The sequence below is a fragment of the Dipodomys spectabilis genome, unplaced genomic scaffold (assembly GCF_019054845.1).
Source record: "Dipodomys spectabilis isolate Male_0828 unplaced genomic scaffold, ASM1905484v1 ptg000163l, whole genome shotgun sequence".
NCBI lineage: Eukaryota > Metazoa > Chordata > Mammalia > Rodentia > Heteromyidae > Dipodomys > Dipodomys spectabilis.
Genome location: NW_024870840.1, coordinates 7,299,034 through 7,323,766, shown reverse-complemented (window position 1 = coordinate 7,323,766; position 24,733 = coordinate 7,299,034). Strand labels below are relative to the sequence as shown.

Genomic DNA, 24,733 nt, shown 5'->3' with positions numbered 1-24,733 from the left:
AGGGTATGTAATGCTAGTCACGGAGAGACCTCGGGCTACTAACTGCACAATTGATTATAATTATAATGATCATGATGGAGAATTATAGCTAACAAGCCACTAGTCCAAGTCTGGGAGGAATGTTGGAGGTGAAGAGTCAACCAGGCACATGGAGCAAGGACCAAAGTGGGAAAGAGAGCTATCCCTTCTAGAATCTAAAAGAAGGAGAATGAGGTGGATTTCACAAAGCAAGCAAAGAGTGTCAGGGACAGGGGGAATGTTGAGGAGAACCTGCTGTGAAGGGCAAAGAAAGTAGAAAATGGAAGAGACTAAGGCACTGGGATTTTTTTTAGATGATGAAGACTATTACCATCTAGAAACACTGATGGGGGAAATGCAATGGGGGGAGGTGGAGGACAGTCCATTAAACAAAACAAAAACAACTGCCATGGGCTAATTGGTGTCCATGGATGCTCAGAAGGCTGGAAACGGTGGGAGGGCCTGAAGCCTGAATGAGACTGGCCTTGGAGGCAGGAAGGCAGCCTGCGATGCTGTGCTGCGATGCTGTGATGGGGACCGGGAAGGAAGAGCAGGGACATAGGCAGAAGCAGTAGGCTGGTAGGTGCTGGATGTTGTGGGAGTTGGATCCAGTGAAGCACAAGAGTTATGGTCAGAGCTTGGAGAAGAAGGTGGAGCTTCTGGGTGAGGATCTGGATCAGTCACCATGAATTTATAGTGACCTCACTTGCTATTGAGGGTAGCCATGCTTTGGCTTCCTGACTATAGGTTCAGAAAAGGCTAATAGCCAGTTTCATACAGGGATGGGGATTTTGTCAAAAGGGCTTGTGATAGGGCAAAACGTCATTTGTAGTACTGCCACAAGAGTAATCCTGATGATAAACCTAATAAATTCTGGTTCTCAGCCTCATTGGGCAGGGGGGAAGAAAAGGTATGGACTGACTGGTAGACTAACTGAATCCCGTGGAGGCTCCAAACCTAGGTTCTACTCTTCAGTCCTTAAACAGCTGGCTCTTCCCAAAGTCTCATTTGAGACCTAAAACCCACAGTTGTCCACAACACAAGGACACAGGACAGTAACTGCAAAACAGTTACAGTATAGCCTGATAGCCAGATACAGTATAGAAGATAGGGGTCCCCAAGGAAATGTCTTAAAAACACAGTTCACTTTATTCATCAGGAACCCTGAAGTTGCCCTGCTTACAATGATCTCATGCTGGAAACTACTAAACTTCAACTTCTGATTCTAGGAATCAGGAAGGAAACCTGGAGCAGTGCGGGTGTGAGGTGAACATCTTGGCTTGGTGTATAATTTCTTAGGAGACACACGACCTAAGAATTTTCCCCAGGTCACTGCTCTGAAGCTGTCAGGAGTGGAAGACCCCACGGACATCCCACAAGAGCCACTCTGAGTTTGCTCTGTACCATCCAGAAAGTTCCCAAATCACACTGATATCTGACTTGCTGAATGGACTATCTTGTTTGTTCAGCTGGTGGTGGGCCGTGTGGTCATCTGCAAGTTTCTCTCTCCGCTTGCCAGGGAGATCCCCTTGGCTGGCCACCATCCTAATGGAGGAGTTGGAGAAGGAGCCGAGGGCTGAGTCTTCCCTGAGTCTAGAACTGTGATGAGGCACAACTTGCTTTATGCTTGACCATCCTACCCAGTGACAGTTTAGTTTCCATTCCTCTGGCAGGGTCCCCATTCTTAGGACCAGAAACGGAAATGACTTTCTCAGCTTTCAGAGAATGGCATAGCAACAGTTCAATCTCACCTTATGACAATGCATCTGAGAGAGGCAAAAAAAAAAAAAAAAAAAAAAGTGCAATACTTTATAAAGCTGGGTGAGGACAAAAGGTTAACAATATTATATTGGTTACCTGAAGTAAAATTTGCTATCTTCTTAAAGACTTTTATAGTGGAGCCATTTGATATCTAAAAGCAAAGATAAAAAATATATGAGTTTTCAAAATTTAATGTATTTCTCAACTTCACTCAGGAATTAGATGGCTGGATGGATCTTACATTCTCTCATTGGGTTAAATATTTATCAAGAACTGTTATGTTCTGGCTATTGTGCTGTAATCTGGGGCTAGCTAGATAACAAGCTGGACATTGTCTCTGCCCTCAAGGGGCTTCTGGCCCTGTACAGGAGGAGACAGATAGGCAATGGGATGGGGAGATAGTGCTGAGAACAGGAGACCAGGCCCCTGTGGCACAGACGATGGGGGCCAGCAATGGGAGGGGGAGCATTAAGTCATGAGAGGCCTGGGCCAATTTCATTTTCTGAGGTGCTTGTCATGGGTTAAATGGTTGGTTTCTCTTCAAGTCTGTGTACCAAAATCCTAATCCCCAATATGACGGTATTGGAGGTGGGGCTTTTAGGAGGTAATTGAATCATGTGTGAATGGTGCCTTCATGAACGGGATTAGTGTACTCTAAAAAGAGACACCAGAGAGATGGCATACTTTCTCTCTTCTCTCTGTCCCTTCCCCTTTCCTCCTCCCTCTCCTTTTATCTCTCTTCCTCTCTCACTCTCTGTCTCTCCCCTTCTCTCTGTCTCTCCCATCTCCCCTCTTCTTTGCTGTCTACCATGTGAGAAGATGGTTCTTGGTAGAACAGAAGGAAGGCCTTCTCCAGACTCCAAATCTATAGGTCCCAAGACCTTGTATTCTGGGCATCAGGTTGTAAGAATAAACACTTGTTCTTTAAGTCACTCAAACTATGGCATTCAGGTAGAGTAGTCCGAACCAAGAAATGGTTTTCAACAACTGCTACAAAAAGTTTGTATCTACCCTGTGGCAGATTAATTTTATATCTAGGTCTATACCCAAGTGACCTAAGTACATATCTTCATGGTAGACTATTTGTAATTTCCCCATATTAACAGCAATTCATATTCATCAACAATAGAAAGTAAATAATATGGATCTATTCATACAGCAAATCTTGAAACAACAAAAATAAGTGTTAAGCAAAAGAAGTCCAACATAAAAGTGTTCTGTGTGATTTTGTTTATAAAGCTAAAAGAAACTCCCCACTGTTGGGCTGGGATGTAGCTCAGTGACAAAGCACTTGCCTAGCAAGTACAACATCCTGGGTTCAATCCCAGTAGCAAAAAAAAAGACAAAAAAAAAAAAAAGAAACTCCCCACAGTCCAATAATGGCATAAGTTATTCAGAGAAGAAAGTAGGATTTGTGATTAGAAGGTCCAAAAAGGTGTAGCTACAGGATATGTTCACATGGTGATAAATGCTGTAGGTAAAGAGCATTTTTTAAAAGATTTAAAATTATTATTATTATTATTATTTTGCTAGTCCTGATAGGGTTGGGCTCTGTCTCTGAGCTTCTTTTGCTCAAAGCTAGTGCCCTACCACTTGGGCCACATGAGCCACAGTGATATTTCCTGCTTTTTCTGAATAATTTATTCGAGAGAAGCATCTCATGGACTTTCCTGCCTGACTTCAAACCAAGATCTTCAGATCTGTCTCCTGAGTAGCTAGGATTACACCACTGGCACCTGGTTTGTTTTTGTTTTTTTGTCGGTCGTGGGGCTTCAACTCTGTGCCTGACGCTGTCCCTCAGCTCTTCAGCTCAAGGTGAGAGCTCTACCACCTGAGCCACAGTGCCATTTCCAGTTTTTTTCTGGTGGTTTATTGGAGATAAGAGTCTCATGGACTTTCCTGCTTGGGCTGGCTTTGAACTGCAGTCCTCAGATCTCAGCCTCCTGAGTAGCTAGGATTACAGGCATAAGACACCAGCACCTTGTGGCACCTGTTTTTTTGTTTTTGTTTTTGCTTTTGTTTTTTTTTTTTTTTAAACCTTCTAAATGTAGGTATAACCTGTGGGTGAATGTTTACTATGCGCTAGTAGTAAGTACAGCTCCCATGTTCCCTGTTAATCTACATAGCTATGTAACTGCTTACTACACTACCAAGATCCTCACACTTTCTTAACTTCTTCACACCAACTTCTCCTGCCTATTCCAAAACTTTATACAAATGGAAGTACACAGGATGAATTATTATTGTATTTGGATTCTTTTTTTCTTTCAGTTCTGGGGCTTGAACTCAAGGCTTTGGCACTATCCATCCTTGAGCTTTTTGCTCAAGGCTAGCACTCTACCACATGAGCCACAGCTCCAATTACAGATTTATTGCTGGTTAATTGGAAATAGTTTCATGGATTTTGTTGCCCAGGCTGGCTTTGAACTATGACCTTAGCCTCTTGAATAACTAGCATTACATGCATGAGCCAATGGCTTTTAAAGGCCAATACAAAGGATGTGTTATGTTTGCCTCTTACAAGTAGTCTATCCTTTTTTATATTACTTTGTATTAGTCCATTGTATCAATATATTACAAAAAATTACCATATAATAAAGGAAATATTACTACATATTACGATGTGGATGAACTTCTAAAAGGTGGAAGAAAACTGTTGCCTAAGACCACAAGTTGTATTATCTCATTTACATGAAATGCCTAAGATAGGGAGAATACAGACAAGAAGTAGATTGCTAGTTGACTAAAGATGGGGTCAGAAAGAAAAGGAGCCAAAGTTTCTTTTATGCTTATTGATATAAAGTTAAACTAATGTGACAATCATAAAACTCTACACCCAGACCACCGAATTCTACACTTTAAGAGCTTTAACGAGATGCCAGTGACATGGGCCTGTAATCCTAGTTATTCTAGAGGTTGAAATCTGAGGATCAAGGTTCGGAGCCAGCCCAGGCAGACAAATCTTTTCTCCAATTAACCAGCAGAAAGCCTGAAGTGAAGCTGTGGCTCAAACAGAGCACCAGCCTGGAGCAAAAAAAGCCAAGCGACAGTGTAAGGTCATAATTCAGGCCCCTGTACTGACACAAAACAAACCAAAACAGCCAAGCCTTAAAGTATAGAAAGTATATCTCAGTAGAGCTTTGAAATGTTGCTACCAATTTTAAAATGTGTATGTTGACAAACTAATGCTTTCCCTGGAGGGACACACTACTGCCATTTCTATGTATCACCTCTCCCAAAGATAAAGTCAAGTGTTTTTATCGGAGGCTGTTGGAGATCTTGGATCTCAGGGCCAAATGACCCCTCCATTCCTCTCACCCTATCCCTGACGGGTGCTGGAAAATTAACAGGAGCAGGACCTAGGGAGCTTCAGGCAGAGGGAGTCATGGATGTGGAGATGTAAAGAGCAGGCCAGGATCCTGGGGAGAAGCAGAAGGTTCTAAGGGCAGGCTGGGTCACAATACAAGGCAAAGTGGGCAGCGATGAGGACACAGGCCATGGCTACACAGAGCCCCACCTCCCTTTGGGGATTGTGGTCACTCAACTCCTGTCATTTCTGAATCTTCTCAGCAAAGTAGTTTTCCTCTCCACTCTACAGCTTCAAGCTGTCCTAACTTTCATTTGGACTTGGTGTTCTCCAGCTTGGAAGAAAAGGAGAAATAGAATTTCTCTTCTGGCCTGCTGCACTAAGTTACTGAAATATACAGGGCTGCCTGGCAAGTTCACAGGATTCAAACTCACTGTCTAAACCAGGTCACACCCGCACAGGGAATTACTCAGAGCAAGGGCCAGCCCTCCAAGGGGTCTCAAACACAGCTGGCCAGCCAGCTGTGGCCAGCCAGCTGGAAGTTAAGGCCAGAGGCCTCTGACTGTGGGTCTTCAGGACATCTTGTGGGCGGAAGGGGCTGGGCAGGGGGCTGGCTGGGCCATCAGGCTGGGCCAAGTGTCTCCAATGAGGATTCTTAACTCTTATTGAGCATCTTGACTCTGCTATTATTACCAGACATCCCATTCTTTCCCTTGAGCCATTCATTGTTTTCTGGCTGATTTTTTTCAACTCTCCTCTGTATTTGATGCAATTAAAGTAACTGCTCTGTGCAGACACCCCCTTAGCAATACTCAGACACCGGGCTTATGAGAATGTTTGAACATAGTTACAAAATTCTTCCCCACCAAGAGCTGGATGTGCTGTTTCTAAGCCAATAAATATCTTTTTATAAAAGGAAGCTGGTGATTCATTCTGGGTAATTGTCAAAGAATGAATCCCAAATGGATCCTGTTGAGTGTTGCGCCAATATTCCTCTACTGTCAGACACTTTGTTTTGCCAAAAGCAAGTACCCTTCCTCTATAATCACAAACGCCACGGATGGGCCTTCCGATAAGGAGCGCTTGCCAAAAGTTCAAATGTCTCCTCAAGAGCTGGCAACAACTCGCTGCTGGCACCATGCTCAGGCATTAAGATAGCATAGATGCAGCTCATCCCAAAGAAATTTTACTCTGAAATTATCTTCCAAGAGCCAGTGTAAAAGCGTTTTATTAGTGGATGAGTGCTGTGTGTGTGTGGCGTGTGAGCGTGCGCACGCGTGCATTTCTAACTTGCACAGCTGTGCTCCAGGGCTGGAACATATCTACCCCCTGTGTCACTTTAACACTGTGAAAAGGACAGAAAAATAATTTACAGATGTTTGGGGTGGGGAAATGGCTTCTGTTTTCTATTTTACACAAGTCAGCTGCTGTTGAGATCAGGGCAGAAATGGCATTTTTTTTGTTTGTTTGCAAAGTGCCATGCAATTCGAAGGGTTAAACACAGGATGCTGTTGGTTCCATCTGAGGCACTCCAAATGCTCCTGCAAGAGGGACTCATTAATCGTTCCATCCTCCTGATGGAAGGAACATCCTCTGGGCCTCTACTTTAGGGATGGAAACCAAATTAAATCAAGGCAAGATTAATGTCACGAGAAGGATCTGCTATAGGGCTGTGTCTCTGGTCCAGAGAACGAGTATATGCACACAGCCATTGCAAATACAATCTTTTCCAGTTACACAGTGTGTTGGGATTCACTGTGACTAGGTGGTACCCAGCCAAGATGCCATTGATGCCAGCAGAAGCTGGAATGTGCCAGAGACGTCCATAGAGCTGCCCATGACCAAACTAAAGTTCTTCACTGGCTACAGTGGACCCAGGGTAACAATTTCTTAAGATGCAGGGATCTTAAGGTTGGAATATCATGATGTCAGACAACACTATCTTCCTGGCCAAAATTGGAGATTGATCTATAAAAAATAGTTTTATCTAGAAACCTTTGTTAGCTGTTGGGCAATTGGATATGGTTCATCCTAAGAAAACAACTAGAAGTTTAGTTACAGGTCTTGTGGAAAGTGGTGCAGATGGACTGAATATCATAATACCTTTTTTTTGTTAGTTAAGGGGAAAACAATCTGGAAACACAACAATCGATAGCAGGTTATCAAGGGGAAACCCTCTCTGGCATCTTGAATTCCTGAAAGTGTGTTTTGGTTAACACAATATAGTACATGAAAACAGATTTCTCCCCCGATCAGCCTGGGCTGTAGTCCCTCCAGCATTACAGTCTTCTCCCTTTCTTCCCTCTCACATGATGACATGAGGCTGCAGGTAGACTTCCTCCTAGGATCAGAGGTCCAATAGACTCTTGGAACTAGAGGAAAGCCCCACCTCACCCCGCCCGTGAGCTCCCGCTTCTCCACTATTAAAACCAACCCCAAGGCAGAAACCAAGTCCCTGTGCAGACCATTAGAGCTAAGCCTCAGGTTGTCTGCTTTCCTTCCTTTGGGAATGGGGAACTCCAGCTCTCGGGATGCCCTGGTGGGTTGGCATGGTTGGCTCTGGGATGTCTGAAAGAAGCCACCACCTCTGATGAAGGTATTTACCATCTTCAAAGACAGGTGTCCACAAATAGAAGTAGAAGCATGAATTCATGTGGGGAACTTACAGCTGCAAGATTCATCACAGGATTTCTAGAAAACTTACCCTTTTGAATTTTTATTAGAGAACAATAACTACCCAGATATTTCTTTCCTAAATGGAGCCCTGCTTTTGGAGATTAGGCAAAATGATCCCTCTAGCCAGTTTGAGAAGGGCTCCATTTGTAAAGTGAGTTCTTTTTCATGTGCTTTCATGTGTGGAAGCTGAGTGGCCTTGGCTAACTCTCATAGCCTCTCTGGGCCTTGGAATGAGCATAATGATGGTATTTTCTTTGTGGGGTGGTAAAAAGGGCCAGAGGAATTGCTACTTAGAACAGCGCCTGAAACAGCAGACACATTATCTGTGTGTTAAATACATGAGCATCTAGAAGCTAGAAGTTTCTAGAAGCTAGAAGTTTCTAGAAGCTAGATGTTCATGCTGCAGGGGTCCTTTAGAAGTGATCCAATCCTTATATTCTAGGATCGGAGGTGATATTTGACCAGAAGGACTCTTCACCTTACCCAACCAACCCATTTTCTAGCTTTACATATTCTTTCAATGGTAAATGGTGCTGGCAGTGAGCACGTCTATGAGAACATGCCTCTGTGACCAGGAGAGTTCTTTAGCCACAGAGCATTCATCGGCTTCCTATCTCTCCAAATCTTGCAGCTCAGAATAAGAGGTACTATCTATTAAGGTCAAATTTCCTGTCCCTCCCCACCAATACCTGTCCCGCACCCTCAGTGCTACTCCACAGCAAAGTGTGGTGTGATAACGTTTTCCAGTGAGAGGTCACAAGAGGTGTAGAGGAGAGGAAGGAGGTGTGGGTTATAGGGCAACCAGCCACAGATCCTGGGGTGAGCAGCCCTCACACCCTGACACACATTAACACAAGTGTGGTCTCATCCATGGCAAAGGCCGTGACTGCTGCAGGAGGCACTGGGGAGGGCTGTGTGCGGGTAAAGACGTCTCGGCTTGCCTGCACTAGACTAATTCCCGCTCCTCTGTGTTCATCTGATCAGAAGGGGCGGGATAACAGCCCTGGCCTGGAGCCCTGGTTGTTGTGAGTGATAATGCGTTGAGCCAGGAGGGCTTGTGAATAATGGCGGGCACTGGCTGCCTCTGTTACTGTCCCACAATGCCTCGGTCATAGTGCTAGAGGTTGATGAAGATGCCATCCAGTAGATGGCAGGCCGCTGACAGCAGTGTGGGCGATCTGGGGGCTGCATCTATCCTCAGATCCCTCTAGAAATCAGTTCTTCAAATATCCAATAAGCCAAATCCAACAAATCGGCCAGCTGAGACCCATTCCGTTCTATTCACCCTCAGGCCAGAAGACGAGAAGACTCAGGCTGATACTCCAGCAGCAGGGACTTTGTTTAGACAGGAGGAGGAACTGGCCGTCACTAAAGATTAACTTTAAAACAGGACTAATTTGGCCTAATTGGAGGGAGGTAAGTCTGAATCACTTAAAACTCTGAATTAGACCCTATTTTTAAATAATATATATATATATTGTTTTTGCTTTCAAGCACATACAGTGACTCAAACTAGGGTGCATTAGTAAATGAATAAGAGTGATAATTAGCATCTTGTCTCTTTGGAAGCCTCAAGCAAATGCTTGAGGAGAACATTTCTTTAACGAAAGGGCAAACGCAGGCTTCATCCCAGCCCTCTCAAATTATTCCCAATGTTTGACTCCGCAGAGGTGTTATTAAATCAAGGGTTGGCCGGGCGTCTGAGGGTGGCAATGGAGGCTTTGTTTCCATCCCTCTTCAGGAAACGGGCTTTGGGGAGGGTCCAGGCTTGGAGAGCTCAGCTCAGTTCTCTTCAAGCTCTCTGCGTTTATTTGCCTCATGGCTTAGCTTTTTAAACATAAGGAGAATCCTTTAAGCCTTCATGTCCTCGTCTTGTCATTTATTACCACCAGGCAGCTACACTGGGGTATGAGGCCGATAAATCATTGGGTACGGAAAGAGACTACAGGCCGGATTAATTTCATTATCATCCCTGAGCAGATAGGTGTCGAGCTCAGCGATGTGACCATGAAGAGTGATGTGTTATCTCTCTTGACAGGCCTCCTGTGTCTGGCAGACAGCTGTGGTGCTTCTGTTTTCCTGTCCTGACTGTCCTTATTCATGGTGGTGAGTGGCTGCCCCCTTCCTTAGGGCTCACTCCAGGCTGCATGGTGGCTAAGGGTGCAGTACAATGGGGAGGTGTGCAGAGATGGGGAGGTTAGTAGCGAAGCCCCTTGGGAAGATCAGATGAGCTTGCTATTAGATGCAAGGAGAGAAGGAGAGGGCCTGCAGGTCTGAACCCCTGAATCTCAAGGTGAAGCCCTCAATTAGCTCCCCTCTGAGCACTGCTGCCCAGAGGGTAGCACCTCTCATTTGGTTGCATCCACCCCTTCAGGCTCCTAGGAGCTTGCTGCCCTGCCATCAACTGTGTGAGTTAAGGACCATGCCTGTGATCCCACACAGTGGGCAGTGTGAGCCACGCAGGGCAGCACACAATCTGGATTTGTGAGGTCTTTGCCAGCAAAAGCCTAGGGATGGGACCCAGTCAGGTGTCACCAAACTGAGTCTGAGACACACTCAGCCAAGTGGCACATGAATGAGCTGCTTTCTGGGCCTCACTGTTGTCCAGAAAGCTTGGCTCAAAGTCTCAGCTGCTTGTGTGTGTGTGTGTGTGTGTGTGTGTGTGTGTGTGTGTGTGTGTGTGTGTGTGTGTGTGTGTGTGTGTGTGTGTGTGTGTGTGTGTGTGTGTGTGTGTGTGTGTGTGTGGTGTGTGCTTGTCCTGAGGCTTGAACTCAAGCTCTGGGCACTGTCCCCAAGCTTGTTTTGCTTTTTTTTTTTTTTTTGCTCACAGACAGCACCCTAACACTTGAGCCACAGCTCTGCTTCTAGCACTTTTGGTAGTTAATTGGAGGTAAGAATCTCATAGACTTTCCTACCTGGGCAAGCTTTGAACTGGGATCATCAGATCTCAGCCTCCTGCGTCACTAAAATTACAGGCATGAGCCACCAGTGCCCAGCTTTGTGCAGGATGAAGACAGGGCCTAGAAAAGCCCAAGGTCCTTCTCTTGGGCTTTTGAGACATGAAAGACAACTGCTCCATCTCTCATCTTCCCCAGCTCTGGAAAAGTCCCCACTGCTCCTGAGTGTCAATGGAGACCCTCCTCCCACCCCGTGTGTCACACAAGTGGCCTGCAGCATCAGCTTCCCAAGCCCACCGGAAGCTCATTATGAGTCTCCACCTCAGAGATGCTACCACCCCTCCCCCAGCCTCTCCCACCAGCTTCCATGGTCTCCCCACTTCCCGGGCTGCATCTCATCTATACATGCCTGTGTTCTCCACAATTGTTTATAATCTGTCACCTACTATCTGTCTGTCGTCTGTCTATCGTCTATCCGTCCTTTATTTTGAAGTACTGAAGTTTGAACTCAAGGCCTTGAGCTTACTATGCAGAAGCTCTACTTTCTACCACTTAAACCACATCCTAGCCCTTTTCTGCTGCAGCTTTTCAGGTAAGGTCTTGTGCTTTTGCCCAGGCCAGCCTGAGACCACAATCCTCCGACTAGTTCAGATTAAGGTGAGCATCACCACACCCAGCCTCACGACCATCTCTTGAAACACAAATTTTTCTCAGTGCTTCAGATGTCTTTCTACTGTCTTAGAGATAAAATGCAAACCCTGAGAAGCTGGACAAGCCTGAAGGATCTATGTTTTCCATTTTGCCCCACCACTCATTCTGGCCTTTGCAGGAAGCCCATACTGGTTGAGCCATAATACATACACATCTATAAAATGGGGTTAGCAGTGGTTCCTACCTCATGGGACTGCTGTGGGATGGAATGAGCCAAAATAAGGGGAAATTGTGACTGATATCAGCACCAGGCCCTGGGCTTTAGCTATTCCTTGCTCGCTCTCTGCGTCCTCCAGTTGTGGCCAGTCTAAAAGTCATCTGTCACACATGTGTGCTCTCCCTTCTCTGCCAGATGTGTTGGCACCATGTCCCACCGTGGCAATCCAGGGGGCCTTACTAAAGGAAGTACCACAGACCACTGCAAACAGGAAATGTAGACTTCATTGGAATGAGGTCCTTGCACAAAAGGTTGCAGAATCCATTGTGGGCTGTGAGGGATGAGATGAGACTTAGGACACTTGCAGAGGTCACCAGCATGATTCACTTGGTACACAGCGCCCTCGGCTCTCCCAGCACACACGTGCAAAACCAGACAACACAGCCGGGCACGGTGGCTCACGCCTGTAATGCTAGCTACTCAGAAGGCTGAGATCTGAGGATCATGGTTCAAAGCCAGGGCAGGAAAGTCTGTGAAACTCTTATCTCCAATAAACCACTAGAAAACAGGAAGTGGCACTGTGGCTCAAGTGGTAGAGCGCTAGCCTTGAGCTGAAGAGCACAGGGAAGCACCCAGGCCCAGAGTTCAAGCCCCACAACTGACAAAAAACAAAAACAGACAACACAGTCAAGGTGAAGCTTCCACTCTCAACTGGAAACTGAAGCCTTCCAAGAACAGGATACATGACAAGTATATTCTTCTGACAAAGCAACTGTACAAACTTCTACCCAGCAATGACCGGTCTGCAGACCATTCCAGAAAGTAGGAAAGAGACTAAGCACTGAGAACTCACACCTGTAATGCTAGCTACTCAGGAGGCAGAGATCTGAGAATCAGGGTTTGAAACCAGCCAGGGCAGGAAAGTCTGTGAGATGCTTCATCTCCAATTAACCACCGAAAAGCTGGAAGTAGAGCTGTGGCTCAAGTAGTAGAGTATTAACCTTGAGCACAAAAGCTCAGAGACAGTACCCAGGTGCTGAGTTCAAGTCCCAGGGCTAGCACGAAAAAAATGAACAACAAAAAAGCAAGTTGGGGAGAGGCTAGGACTGTGTGCTGCAACTGGGCTAGGAGAGGAGGACGGGCTGGGGAAGGCGTGGCTTTACCTCGTAGTGGCCAATGGTATTGAGCTTGGTTATTCCATCTTCCAGAATCACGGAGGAGCTGTCGATATCGAGAAGTTCTTTCTGTCGTGTCCCCACTTGTAGTTCTGGAAACCAGGGTGCGGGGGGGGGGGGGGGGGGAGGAAGGGGAGAGAAGCATTTTGTTTACTTTGAACCTCATCATGAAAAACCTGAACTGTGTCTATGGTGCTACTTCTAAAAGTGTTACTAATAAATACATAAAAAGTGAAGAAAGTGGTAAAGCGCTGAAGGTGAGTTGACATAAGCCAGACTGACTGAGCATTTGAGTCACGTTCTGGATTGGGTCTGGGGCGCTGACAGAGCGGACGGCTTTCTCCAGAGTCACAGGCTGAGGCTAAGCCCAGGGGTGATGACACCAAAGATCAACACATGTGTCTTCTGTGGGGCTGCATGCCTCAGACTGATCCCCACTACTGGTGTATGTGTGTGTGTGTGTGTGTGTGTGTGTGTGTGTGTGTGTGTGTGTTCACCAACAGAGGTTGGATATAAATGCTCTTCACAGGATGTGCATGAGCGGGTCCCAGTGCTAATGTACCAGCAGCACAGGGTGCAAACGCCCCACAGGCTGACCACCTGTGCCCTCCAGTCAGAATGTGGTCCACGGATGCTTTCATTTCCCGAATCTGCACCGTGCTTTATGAATTACTGTGTTAATATCAACTCCATACTCAATAGGAGAGATTGCACACAAATTTGGACTCCTGGCTTCTCTCTCTCTTTTTTTTTTTTAGGAAATAAATATGGCAATGGTTGCGTGCCAGTGGCTCATGCCTGTTGTCCTAGCTACTCAAGCTACTCTGCCCAGGCAGAAACGTCTACAAGACTCCATCTCCAAAATACCCAGCAAAAAGCTAGGCTATGGGAATGGTTCAAATAGTGCCATCCAAGCAAGGGCAGCACTCTCTGAATTCAAACCCTAGTACTGGTACACACACACACACAGAAGTAATTCCAACCCTGCAGCGGTGATGGAACCCTGGGCTACCTCCTTCGTTGGTGAGTCTTTTCTCAGTAAAGTCAGACTTCAACAATTCCTATTTTGTCAGGCCGCCACCCTCTGTACTTAGACACTTACTGTCCCTTTGGGCATCTGATTGGTGTGCTCGGCTAAAAGAAGTCTGCTTCTGGGGCTGGAGTTTAATTCACATTATGGCTAGCTTCCAAAGCTTTGCGTCCATTTTTTTTGAGAGCAGCCACTGAGGTGACTAGAAAGACAGCAGCCACACAGAAGTGTCACACGGCTCCTATTTACATGCTCCCCATTTGCAAGCAGACAGCACAATGTCACCGGCTTATTCTACCCCTGCCTTCCAACTTCAGGGACGCTTGATTGGCACACCTTCAGGGGAAGGTCGCCCTCAGTGGCGGGGCTGGGGCTGCTGGGCTGGTGTACCTGTGTCCTTTGTGATCAGAGCCACACATTTGCAAGCTAATGGAAGTTGGTCTAGATCGGTCCTGGTTTCCTGGCTGGTGCTGTCCCCCTGACCATGCATGGAACTAAATGAGCTGAACCCTCCTGGGGCTGCTCCCCCCAGTACGCCGCCAACGGAAGGGACCAGAGAAGCGATGAACAAAGGCACCTAAGCTCCAGCCTCCCCCCCAACTTGTGGGCCTCCCTGAAATTTCCCAGGCTCTGCCTGAAGGCTTTTCTCAATGGCTTTAGTAGGAGGTTTGATTGGAGGGGGAGGATTTTAATTGCCTGCTTAGTCGAGGCCTACCACTGCACTTGGAAGGAAGATGAACCTTGTTACACTGTCTGTCACTACCGAGATTTTACTCTTCTTTCCTGTCCCATTATCTGCGATAAAATCCTCCCGCAGTCTCCTGGGAGGCTTGCGTGGAGCTCAACTTTAAAATGTTGATGAACATTTGAGTGAAGGAGCCCTGCTAGCTGGCTCACGCATATGCTCTCCTTTGCAGTATACCAATAGAACCCGCAAATGAATTCATAGCAGATGCTGCGTGGTGCTGGGGAGGACGGAGGATACGGCTTAGTGCAGGGTGCGATTAGCAAAGAGGAAGATGACCTTTCCAGCCTGCTGGAGTTAACACACGGCGGCTGAGCCACCCACTAATGACACGCTCCGTATCACAACAAACAAACCAAATGCCAGTGTGAAATGCAACACACACACACACACACACACACACACACACACACACACACACACACACACACACAGGGCAAGGGGTTTCCACCTTATTGTACTTCTCTATGCAAGGTGATTCCATGTGATGTCAGGGTTAGCAATCTCGTGAATCCAATGTACAAATATTATATTTTTTAAAAAATGGCATCTTTGAAGGACAGGAAGAAGCAAGATGCTTGCACGAGAGCAAAACAGTCCCTCAGCCCCAAAACGTGCCCTCAGGAAACAATGTGGGCCACCTAAGTGTCACCAAGCAGGATCTGGGAGCAAGCAGGAAGGAATGGAGGACGGTGGGCCAGGACAAAGTGGCTAACTTGTCACCTTACCAAGACCAATTTCACTCAGCTGCAGTCCGTAAGGAGAGCCGTTTTTGCTTAAGAATGCTTGGAAAATCTTTTCTTTGGCTTGGCCTATGGTGTCACAGTCAAGAACGTTGACTGAAATATTCCGGCAGACATCTGCACTCTCGTTTTCTGGGATTTTTTCAAAGACGACATTTAATGCCTGCAAGAATACAAACAGGTTTCCAAGTCTATTAGATAATTGCGCTCTGAAAGGCATTCATGAAAAGACCCAAACCTCGCTGAGTCCTACTAATACCACTGACAGCATATTAGCAAATACCGTATCACATTATACTGCTTTAATCTTTTCTCCATAATCCATCCCTTTCAGAGATAATGGGAAGGAAAACACAAAGTTAAAACTCGCATTACAGAGCAAGCATTGACTAAATCTGAGAGGAAAATCCATATACACATAAATATTGTAAAAAAATAAAAAGGGGGGTGATTTCTAGTTTCATCCTCAACAACAACAAAAAAGATTTGGAAAGGTTCACAGTAAATGAGGGCAAAGTAGTGATTATCTTTCTTTTTATTAACAGAACCACAGAGTCTGAGAAGTGAAGTTCCAGAGGACAAGAAAGGTTACAGGGTCCCTGTAAAAAGTGACCAGTGGGTCATTAATCATGGTAACAGTCATCTCCTCCTTCACTGACAACAGCTTCAGTCTGATATTCCTGAGCCTTCATTAAAATACTGAGCTCCTCACACTGTACTATGATTCCTGCATGAGTTTCGCTTGACTGCCTGAAGTTTCCTCAGTAAACATTCTCTCCAGGCAGCAAAAGCTCAGGATCCAGGGCTGGGAGAAGACAGGCCTGTGTGCTATATACATAGGAAAACACAGGTCTGGACCATCACCACAGGAATCCCAAAGTCTCTGCATTTCCCTCAAGTACAAATACACAGATTTAAAAGAACTGAGTTTTTAACCTACCACAACTCCTCCAGGAAACAGATGCAGGGAAGAACCCAACGTATTTTGTAAAATAGCAAGTCTTAGACACCTTGGTTGCCACAGGGTCCGAGTGATGTGGGTATGGTGTAAAATACAGAGTTACTTCAAGGTTTTGTTCTTTCTTTCTTTCTTTCTTTCTTTCTTTCTTTCTTTCTTTCTTTCTTTCTTTCTTTCTTTCTTTCTTTCTTTCTTTCTTTCTTTCTTTCTTTCTTTCTTTTTTCTGGTACTGGAGCTTAAACTCCAAGTCTTGTGCTCCTTCTTGTTTGGCTCTTTTGCTCAAGGCTAGAGCTCTACCACTTGAGCCACACCTCTACTTCTAGCTTTTTGCTGGTTAATTGGAGATAAGAGTCTTTTGAATTTGTCTACCTGGGCTGGGATTTGAACTTCAGCCCTCAGATCTGAGCCTCTTGTGAAGCACCAGGCATTTCAAGTTTTTGAGCCTGGCTCAATGAGGGAATAAACAATATTTGCTTAATATTAAGAAATAAAAACACAAATAATAAGAGAGATTGGGGATATTTATGATCACCCAAACTTTAAAATGCATAAAGGACTAGAGATGGAGCTCAGTGGTGGGATGTTTGTCAGTATAAGCCCTGGATTCCACCCCCAGCACTACACAAACTGAAAATATCAAATAAGATGCATAGAGTAGCACATGCCTTCTAACACTGTCATAGAGATGAAGAGGGCGAATATACTGCAGAGGTGCCAGGAAGGGTCCATGACGGTAACTGTCATCGTGATTTAAGGTCATTACTGTTGTACTATATTCACCTCTGAGCTTCATTCGGAAGCAGAGCTTCAGCCCACACTGACCGGCCAACACAGACTGCATGCTTCAGCGTCTGTCAGAATAAGGTGCTATGTGCTCGGTTCTGTTTAGGAACACAGATGCCTCAGGAGTCCAAAACGGTGGAGAAGCTACTTCCCAGAAGCCTCCAAAGGCGGAGAGAGTGGGTCCCATTTGACCCTAAATCTGACAGCAGCACCCTGATCTTGGACATCTCAATCCAATATCTGTTGCTAAAAATCCACCCAATTTATGATATTCTGCTAGAATGGCCCCAAAGGACTAAACAGATCTTGTCCAGTCAATCCCGTTCATCATTAGTAAGAACAAACTCTGGTTCAGCCCCAATAAAACAATTAAGATTCCAGGTCAGTGGCATGTGAACTCAGGGCTGACCAGTGATCTCGCCCAGCAAGGGGTTGGGAGGCTTCCTTGATCACCGACAAAACAACCAACTACCACAAAGTGAGGAGCTAGAGATGCTACTCTCTGGCCCCCCTCCTTTTTTAGTGACATTAACTGGGGCCTCTAAAGGCAGAAATTGTCACATACATTTCAGGGGTGTGTGTGTGTATGCACCTTGCACATGCTAAGTGCAGGCTGGGAGCTATACCTTCAGCCCCAAAGCACACCTCTTTGAATCCTAGCATCCTGGCAAAGGAGGGCTCTATTGTTATTACTGGTTCTGTTCTCAAGAGCGAGAACTGAGGCACAGAGAGACCACACAACTTGCTTCAGAGATACAGACAAACAGCAGAGTCAGGAGTCAAGACCTGGTTTGCCTGTGGTGTTGGCCCCATGCCCACTGGGGCTGGTGGCCCTCCTCCATCACCCGGGTCCTTGTGGATCCTCCCAGGCCCAGCTGCAGCCCGGGAGTTCTTTGTGAGCCACTGTCTTACTTAGGCCAGTTGTTGGCAGAGTCCTGAGCTTGTGTTCCAGTGCATCTGCGACTGTGCAGAGACCTGGGGGGCTGGGTCCCCCCATTTCTATTGTGGCCTCCTCATGGGGGCCATGAATAAAGCAAAGCCGTTTCACAGGGCACCTGAGGTAACAATGCATGGAGATTCCCTTTGAATCAGGGACCCAGCCATCCCAGCTTGAGTAATAGTTTTATAGGTGTTTAGGAAATAACATTCTATTACCAGCTAAAGGGCACTCTTGTCTTTAACAAAAACACCTCTTTATTGGCAATAAATGTTCTTAAAAACCATACCCAAAAGGAGAGGTGGGGGGGGAAAGAGCCGTAACTGCATGTAAAATAATGTAAATCTGTGACTACCTCCACAGCTAGATGGGTAGAAATGAAGTATTCTACAGTGTCCATGGGGAATTCTGAGGGGAAATTCAGGCACAAATTGATTTGTGTTCATTTTTTATGCTGCTAAGACTTACTGCTTTAACAGCAGTTTCCTGAAGCATGAGCATAGTGTGTGTGTAGAGGTTTGCCCTGTCATTCAAAGCACCCCTCACCCCCAAGGCTGGGAAGTCCACCCTGGGCCTCTCTTTGGTGCTGGACATCACGGGATCTGCCTTCAACCACTGCCCAGATAGAAGACCTCCCCCTCCCCCTTGGAAGTACCCCCTCCTGGCCCTCTGACCCAGGTTTAGTGGCCTCTTTGGTGGCAGAGGTGACAAGGAAAGACACCAGTCCTCTTTTCAGATCATCCACAATACAGTTAGGAGACACCTATGGGAAATCTTCAGCCTGCAGGCACACCTGTCACCTTAGTACTCAAAAGACTCTTGGGTAGACAGGACAGGAGGACTGAGAACAACACTCTTCATGCGGCAGTGTTCTTTACTCGTTAGCAGCTGCAGGCATGTGGCAGGACATCCAACTTCTCTAAAGTTTTAAAGTTATCGTTCCCATCCCAAAGGAGCAACAAGATTGCCAAATGCTACGAGCCATCCTCAGTTTTCATGGTGTGTATTAGTATGCATAATCTCAGAAACAGCCCCGGGAAGTAGAGTCCAGTGTTGTTACAGAGGACAGACTGGTGCACAGAGGTTAAATCAGATGCCCAAGGTTGCCCAGCAAGCCAATAAGACATGCTAGCTCTACAGTATAGGAGTTCATTCTTGATATCCACAGGAGGGTAAGTGCTTGAAACCACACACTCCCCCCCCCCCCTTCAGAACGGTGTCCCTCTTTTAGGAGAAGCTCCCCTGGCTGTCAGCAAAGCTGAGGTGACATCCAACAGCCAGGGCCCCTCTTTGTTAACAAAGAGCAGTGGGCCCACCAAGGTCAGGAAGCACACACAATTGGTGGCACTTCCCTGGGTCTCCTTCTATTCCACCAGGGACTGGTCATGTGACCAAGCTCTAGCATTCTCCCCAACAAAGGGGAGAATGGTGCTTGGAGCTGTGGCAATTAGCCTGTGAACAGGAGGGCTACAGTATGAGGAACACAGAGGTAGTGACCCAAAGCTCAGCCTTGGGGCTACTCTAAGAATCCTGTGTTCTTACCATTCCAAACACCATTAGCTTTTTTTCCTTTCTTATAGCTGAATGTACCCAAACTGACCGAATTCACTTCATTAAGGCCAAGGTAGCTAAATTCGCCTATGGTGTGCAGGGCATTACAGGTGCAACCAAGTAGTTCCTGGCACTAGTTCTGCTGGATGGACTGGCTGACTGGCAGGACAGTGGCATGAACATAAATTGCAAGGCCAGGCTGAGTAGGGTAAGGGTGTAGGGGGAGCTTTACGGGTTCTGAGAGATACTGCCTCTGCCTTGGAATAGAATACTTGAAGGGAGAGAAAGGAAGACTATTTGAAGGTGCATACATTTGGATTGGGACTTGAAAAGAGCTCTAGGATAAGAAGGAGGACTCTGGATATGGAGATGTTTGGATACTAGTCTTATTTAGATCGATGAATGTCAGGTTTTAATCTTTATTTTGCACGGTCAGGTCAGGAAGTCTAGTGAAAGAACTCTACTTCCTTACTGTGGAAGGCAGTATGGTTTAGAGACACTTGGTGTCCCTAAACAACCACCTGCCCTCCAAGGGAGAAGCCTGCTACTATTTTTAAAGGGAAAAAATGTCAAAGAAGAAAAGGAAGCAGTTCTAGGTCCCCAATAATAATAGCTGGTACTTATTGAACATACTGACACTGGGGTCACAACAAGAATCTTTCTAGACTCTTTTTTAACTGAGAAGCCAGAAAGGCAGTGAGCTCCGCTGAGGTTCTTAGAGAGATGAGGAGAGGATTGGACAGAGAATTGATGCAAGAAATTCAACCTCCTGACACTGGTCGGTTTTGAACCTCACAGAAACCACTGGTCCCCCAAACCAGGAACTCAGGTACCAGCACAGGCATGTTTGCAGAGCACACGCTCACTTCCCATCCTTGGCTGCTAGCTGTGGTCACGTGGTCGATTTTTGGCCAATGACATTTGGTGTGTGTGTTCTGTGGCTGCTCTTCCTTCAAAGAGAGCTGGTGACCTCTGTCCCCTTCCTTACATCCCTCCGAGGCCCTGCTATAGGAATAAGGAAGAAAGCTGGCACCTTCGACCAAGAGGGGACTTGAGGACCAGAGAGGAGGAGGAGCCTGGGATTGAAGACATCCCGGAGCAGAGGTGCCTGCCAGCCTGGGCTCTTTACCCCACAATCTCAAGGACAGAATCGGTCACTTGCTGCTTAAGCACAACTTGTACGCTGCACAGCCGGGATGGGACGAAAGCCGGTACTGCCCAGTACGACCAGGAAGACAAAGCCAGCTGGAGACGACAGACCCAAAGCAGACAGGGAAAGGCCCAGAACTGAAAGACCAGGTCCTTTGGTCACATATCTAAAACCAGCCTCTCAGAGGTAATTGTTCAGGTTTATCATTCTCCTGTCTGTACCTGCCCAAAAGGGTATTATCTGCCATTGGTTGTATATGCCCAGATACATGAATTATTCTTAACATTTTTACTAATAACACAAATACATAGGAGTTTAAGAAATGCATTTTGAGCTGGGTGCTGGTGGTTCACACCTGCAATCCTAGCTACTCAGGAAGCTGAGATCTGAAGATTGAAGTTCAAAGTCAGTCCTGGCAGGAAAGTCTTGAGATTCTAACCTCCAATTAACCACCCTAAAACAGGAAGTGGAGGTGTAACTCAAGTGGTAGACCCAACCCAGGTCTTCAGTTCAATCCCTAGTACTGGCACAAAAATGAAGGAAGGAAGGAGGGAGGGAAGAAAGGAAGGAGGGAAAGAAGGGAGGGAGGGAGGAGGGAGAGAAAAGGAAGGAGGAAGGGAAAGGAAGGGAGGGAGGGAGATAAATGATTTCAATCAAACCTACCACTTCACGGACCTAAATGAGAACTTCCTCTGGAGTACAGCAAGATAGGCGTGCATATCCTCCTAACAATTTATGACTATTTATGGACGAGGAAAGAGGTAAGTGACTTGCCCGAAGTCACACAGCCACTCCATAAAGTGGCTCAACCCAGATTCAAACCCAGAACTGTCAGACCCCAGGTGCCACACACCTGCACATGGAACCATATTCCTGCTCCATTAGTGTTGTTCTCAGCATCCCTGAAAACAATTTGGCAGCTTCTGGTATTGAGGCAAGGAAATGAGGCTGTGTGTGTGTGTGTGTGTGTGTGTGTGTGTGTGTGTGTGTGTGTGTGTGTGTGAATCAAAGGCGGAGAAGAGGCGGTTTCCCTTGGGAGGAAGATGGTCTGCCTCATTAGTTGCTTTACCTTCTTGCTGGCTAATGAGGGCAGAGAGGCTGCTGCATCCTGGCTGGGATGCATTATAATACCTAGGAAGTAATTGTCAAAGAATTTATTATGAACCAGCAACTTCACTGTAAACAGTCTTAGAGTAATCATTGCTTTCATTAAGTAAAACCTATAAAATATACTTCTAATTCCATTTCAGGGCCAAATGAAAGGCAAGAGCAAATTCTGCTTCTTAGAGCAAGCTCAGAAAAGCATCCAAGTTTTCCAGTCTGGAGTCAGAAGCCCTGCTTATCCTAGCGGTTTTCACCTGGGCTCTGGGCCAACAGGCCTTTCTCCACACCCCAAACGGTCTTTCCTCAAGCTTCCTGGATCTAGGGCTCCCTTACCTCTACTCTACAATGGCAGGGAGGGGCAGAAGATGTACAAAGGTGTGCTGCCAAGCGTGGAGCAGCTAAAAGGTGGGGAGCAGACAAATGGAGAGAGGAAGGGTGGATGGATGAAGACAGTCATAATCTTCAATATACATACATGAACCTAGAACCAGGTAATTTGAGGGGATGGGGGGTGTTGGGAGAGATGGGGAGGCTGACGGAAGGGTGATATTGATCAAGATGCATCATCTTCATATATTCGCATGGAATTGGAACCCCTCTGTGCAACTGTTTCAAGGTAATAAATTGAAAAAAAAAAAAAAGAACAAGAGGATTGGAGAGATTTTCCCCAAACGTAGGTCACCCTCACCAATGTTTCTAAATTTAGTAGCATTTCCAACATTTTTCCCTAAAATAAAGTGAGCAAAGCTATCTAATTTAGCTCCACCCAATTTCTCTCAATATTTTCACTGATTGTCATTGTTGCAAAGAATCCCATGAGTTTCAGGAAAAGGCACTAGTGTAGGCTGACATAAACCTTTAATAAATCATCATGGAGGCATTACGATTTCTGCAGGCATGTCCGCGTGCAGTTTTTTCAAGAATTTCAATAACCTTGAGTTTCAGATTTGTGGGCAGTGACAGGCTCTGCCATTGCTATGTTCCCAGAAGCAGAAAGAGACCACATCTTTTTTAAGTAAGAGAGAGAATTTGATTTTTTTTCCCCCTCTATTATGTCAAGTACAGACCAAGAGTCAAACCTTTTTGTGAAGGGCTGGGTAGTAGACATTTAAAGCTTTCAGGGCTCATAGACTCTCTGTTGCAGCTTCTCAACTCTGCCATTGTAGCATAGAAGCAGGAAATGAATCATCATGACTGCTTTCTAATAAAACTTTATTTATAAAAATAGTCTGGGGGCCACATTTGGTCCACAGGCTGTTACAGGTTGCTGATCCTTGCTCTAGTGGAAGGCTACTAACTGGCAATGCTAAAAGTCAAAGCTAGGATATATTTTTATCACCATTTGAAGTTACCATTCTCTGAAAAGCACACATATAAATAAGGACTCTAACAATGAGATAATAAAAGTCACATCTGAGCCAAAGAAAAGAGAATTAAATACTTTTGTACTTCGATAACTAAATTACATTTCTAATTCCAAGATTATAGGTGTGAGAAGAAAGACCGTGAAGAGGAAAACCATTTTAAAGCACTCAAAGTTAATTTTTCATTTTCTACAGCTTGCCATCAACTGGGGAATGACTTACCTAACATGATTATAAAAAATGGTTTCACTCTTTGATCAGGAAGCTAAGAACACTAACTATGAAGTTAGTAATGCTTTCAGGATTTTTGTTAAGTCATACTGGAAATGATTTGTACTATGGTAGAAAGAAAAAAAAAAGAGCTCAAGAATTGTTAATTAACTTCCCTGTTTCTCCACAAATGCTACGAGTATTAAAAACAAGATTGTTGAAGTGCAAACATCAGGATTTAATGAACAATGGGATGTAATTGAAGTAAAAGAGAATGCCTTAATCAGGACAGTGGGTTGTTTAATTATGAGGATAATGGATCTTCCACAAGGACAAACTAAATGGAATCAGAGGAGCTGGAGAGAGGTATGGTCGGAAACACGTAGATGAGAAACTTGTGTTAGGGTTAGCCAGTGTTCTGTTGTATATGAAATACTTTATTAAACATGATTGTCCCCAAATAAAAACCTCTGGGGAGGAAAAGACACTAGTGTAAGCTGACATAAACCTGTAATAAATCATCATGGAGGCATTACAATTTCTGCAGGCGTGGACGTGTGCATTTTCAAGAATTTCTAATAATCTTGAAGACTTGCTTATAGATATGAGAATGAGTGCAATATTCTGGTTGTCGGAACACTGTTTCCCAGGGTGCCGAGATGCTATCTCTCAGATACAGCAGATTGGCAAGCTCATTTCCTGGGTTTAAGAGTTCAAAAAACCATTTCTCGCTTAACTTTGATTACAAGTCAACCTTCTCTTGCTAATTCAGCACGCCTGCTACGAGTTATTGGCTTTTCTCATCTCCTCTGGAAAGTGAGGCAGCAAATGTCCCTTCTCCCATGTGGTCCATATTCCTGGAACTGAAGTCCTTAAGCCTTGAGGCACTCTGCTCAAAAATCAAGCCTTTAACAGGAGGCAAAGCCAGGGAGGGCCTGAGATGCCTTGTCAAACAGATGTTAGCATGCCTATGGTTTTGCAGGGGGGGAACACAGCACAGTGCTGGGTCTCTTTCCTCTTCTGCCAAATGGGAATTCCTGAAAATTGAAGGGAAACTAGGGTGCTATGTGGACATAGCCTTTCCTGGTATTTATTAGAGGGGTCTGCCTTGCTGAATGCCAGTCTGAGGTGTCTGGTTGGTTGCTTAGGAGAGTGGCTTTGTGGCGCTTCCCTTAGATGGAGGGAAGTCAGGTGTTTTCCTCCCAAAGTACAAGGAAAAATGAAAGCATGCCTGCACAGAGTCCATTTGTTAGTACAATGATTTGTGCATCAGAAATTGGCAGGATGTCCTTATGTTCTAGAAAATACCTCACACCTCAGGGAGATGGCATCCTAATCTTAGAGGTGTGAAACCTAACTTTTAAGGTTGTTAAAGAAGGTGCCGGGTTTGGAGGGGTGCCATGCGTGGAGGTCTTTTCTCAAACGTGTCCTGGCTATGGCCCTAGGCTGTCATTTC

The 24,733-nt window shown here is 45.6% G+C and overlaps 1 protein-coding gene across 1 annotated transcript in view; it reads right to left on the bottom strand.

Moving 5' to 3' along the window:
* Plxnc1 (plexin C1) overlaps window positions 1–24,733 on the bottom strand; it is a 150,900-nt gene that overhangs the window by 9,643 nt on the left and 116,524 nt on the right. The window contains exons 22-24 of the mRNA XM_042693085.1: window positions 15,206–15,383; window positions 12,691–12,794; window positions 1,876–1,930 (exon numbers count right to left, since the gene is read on the bottom strand). Coding sequence (XP_042549019.1) covers window positions 1,876–1,930; window positions 12,691–12,794; window positions 15,206–15,383 — 337 coding nt within the window. The remainder of the gene's footprint in view (window positions 1–1,875; window positions 1,931–12,690; window positions 12,795–15,205; window positions 15,384–24,733) is intronic.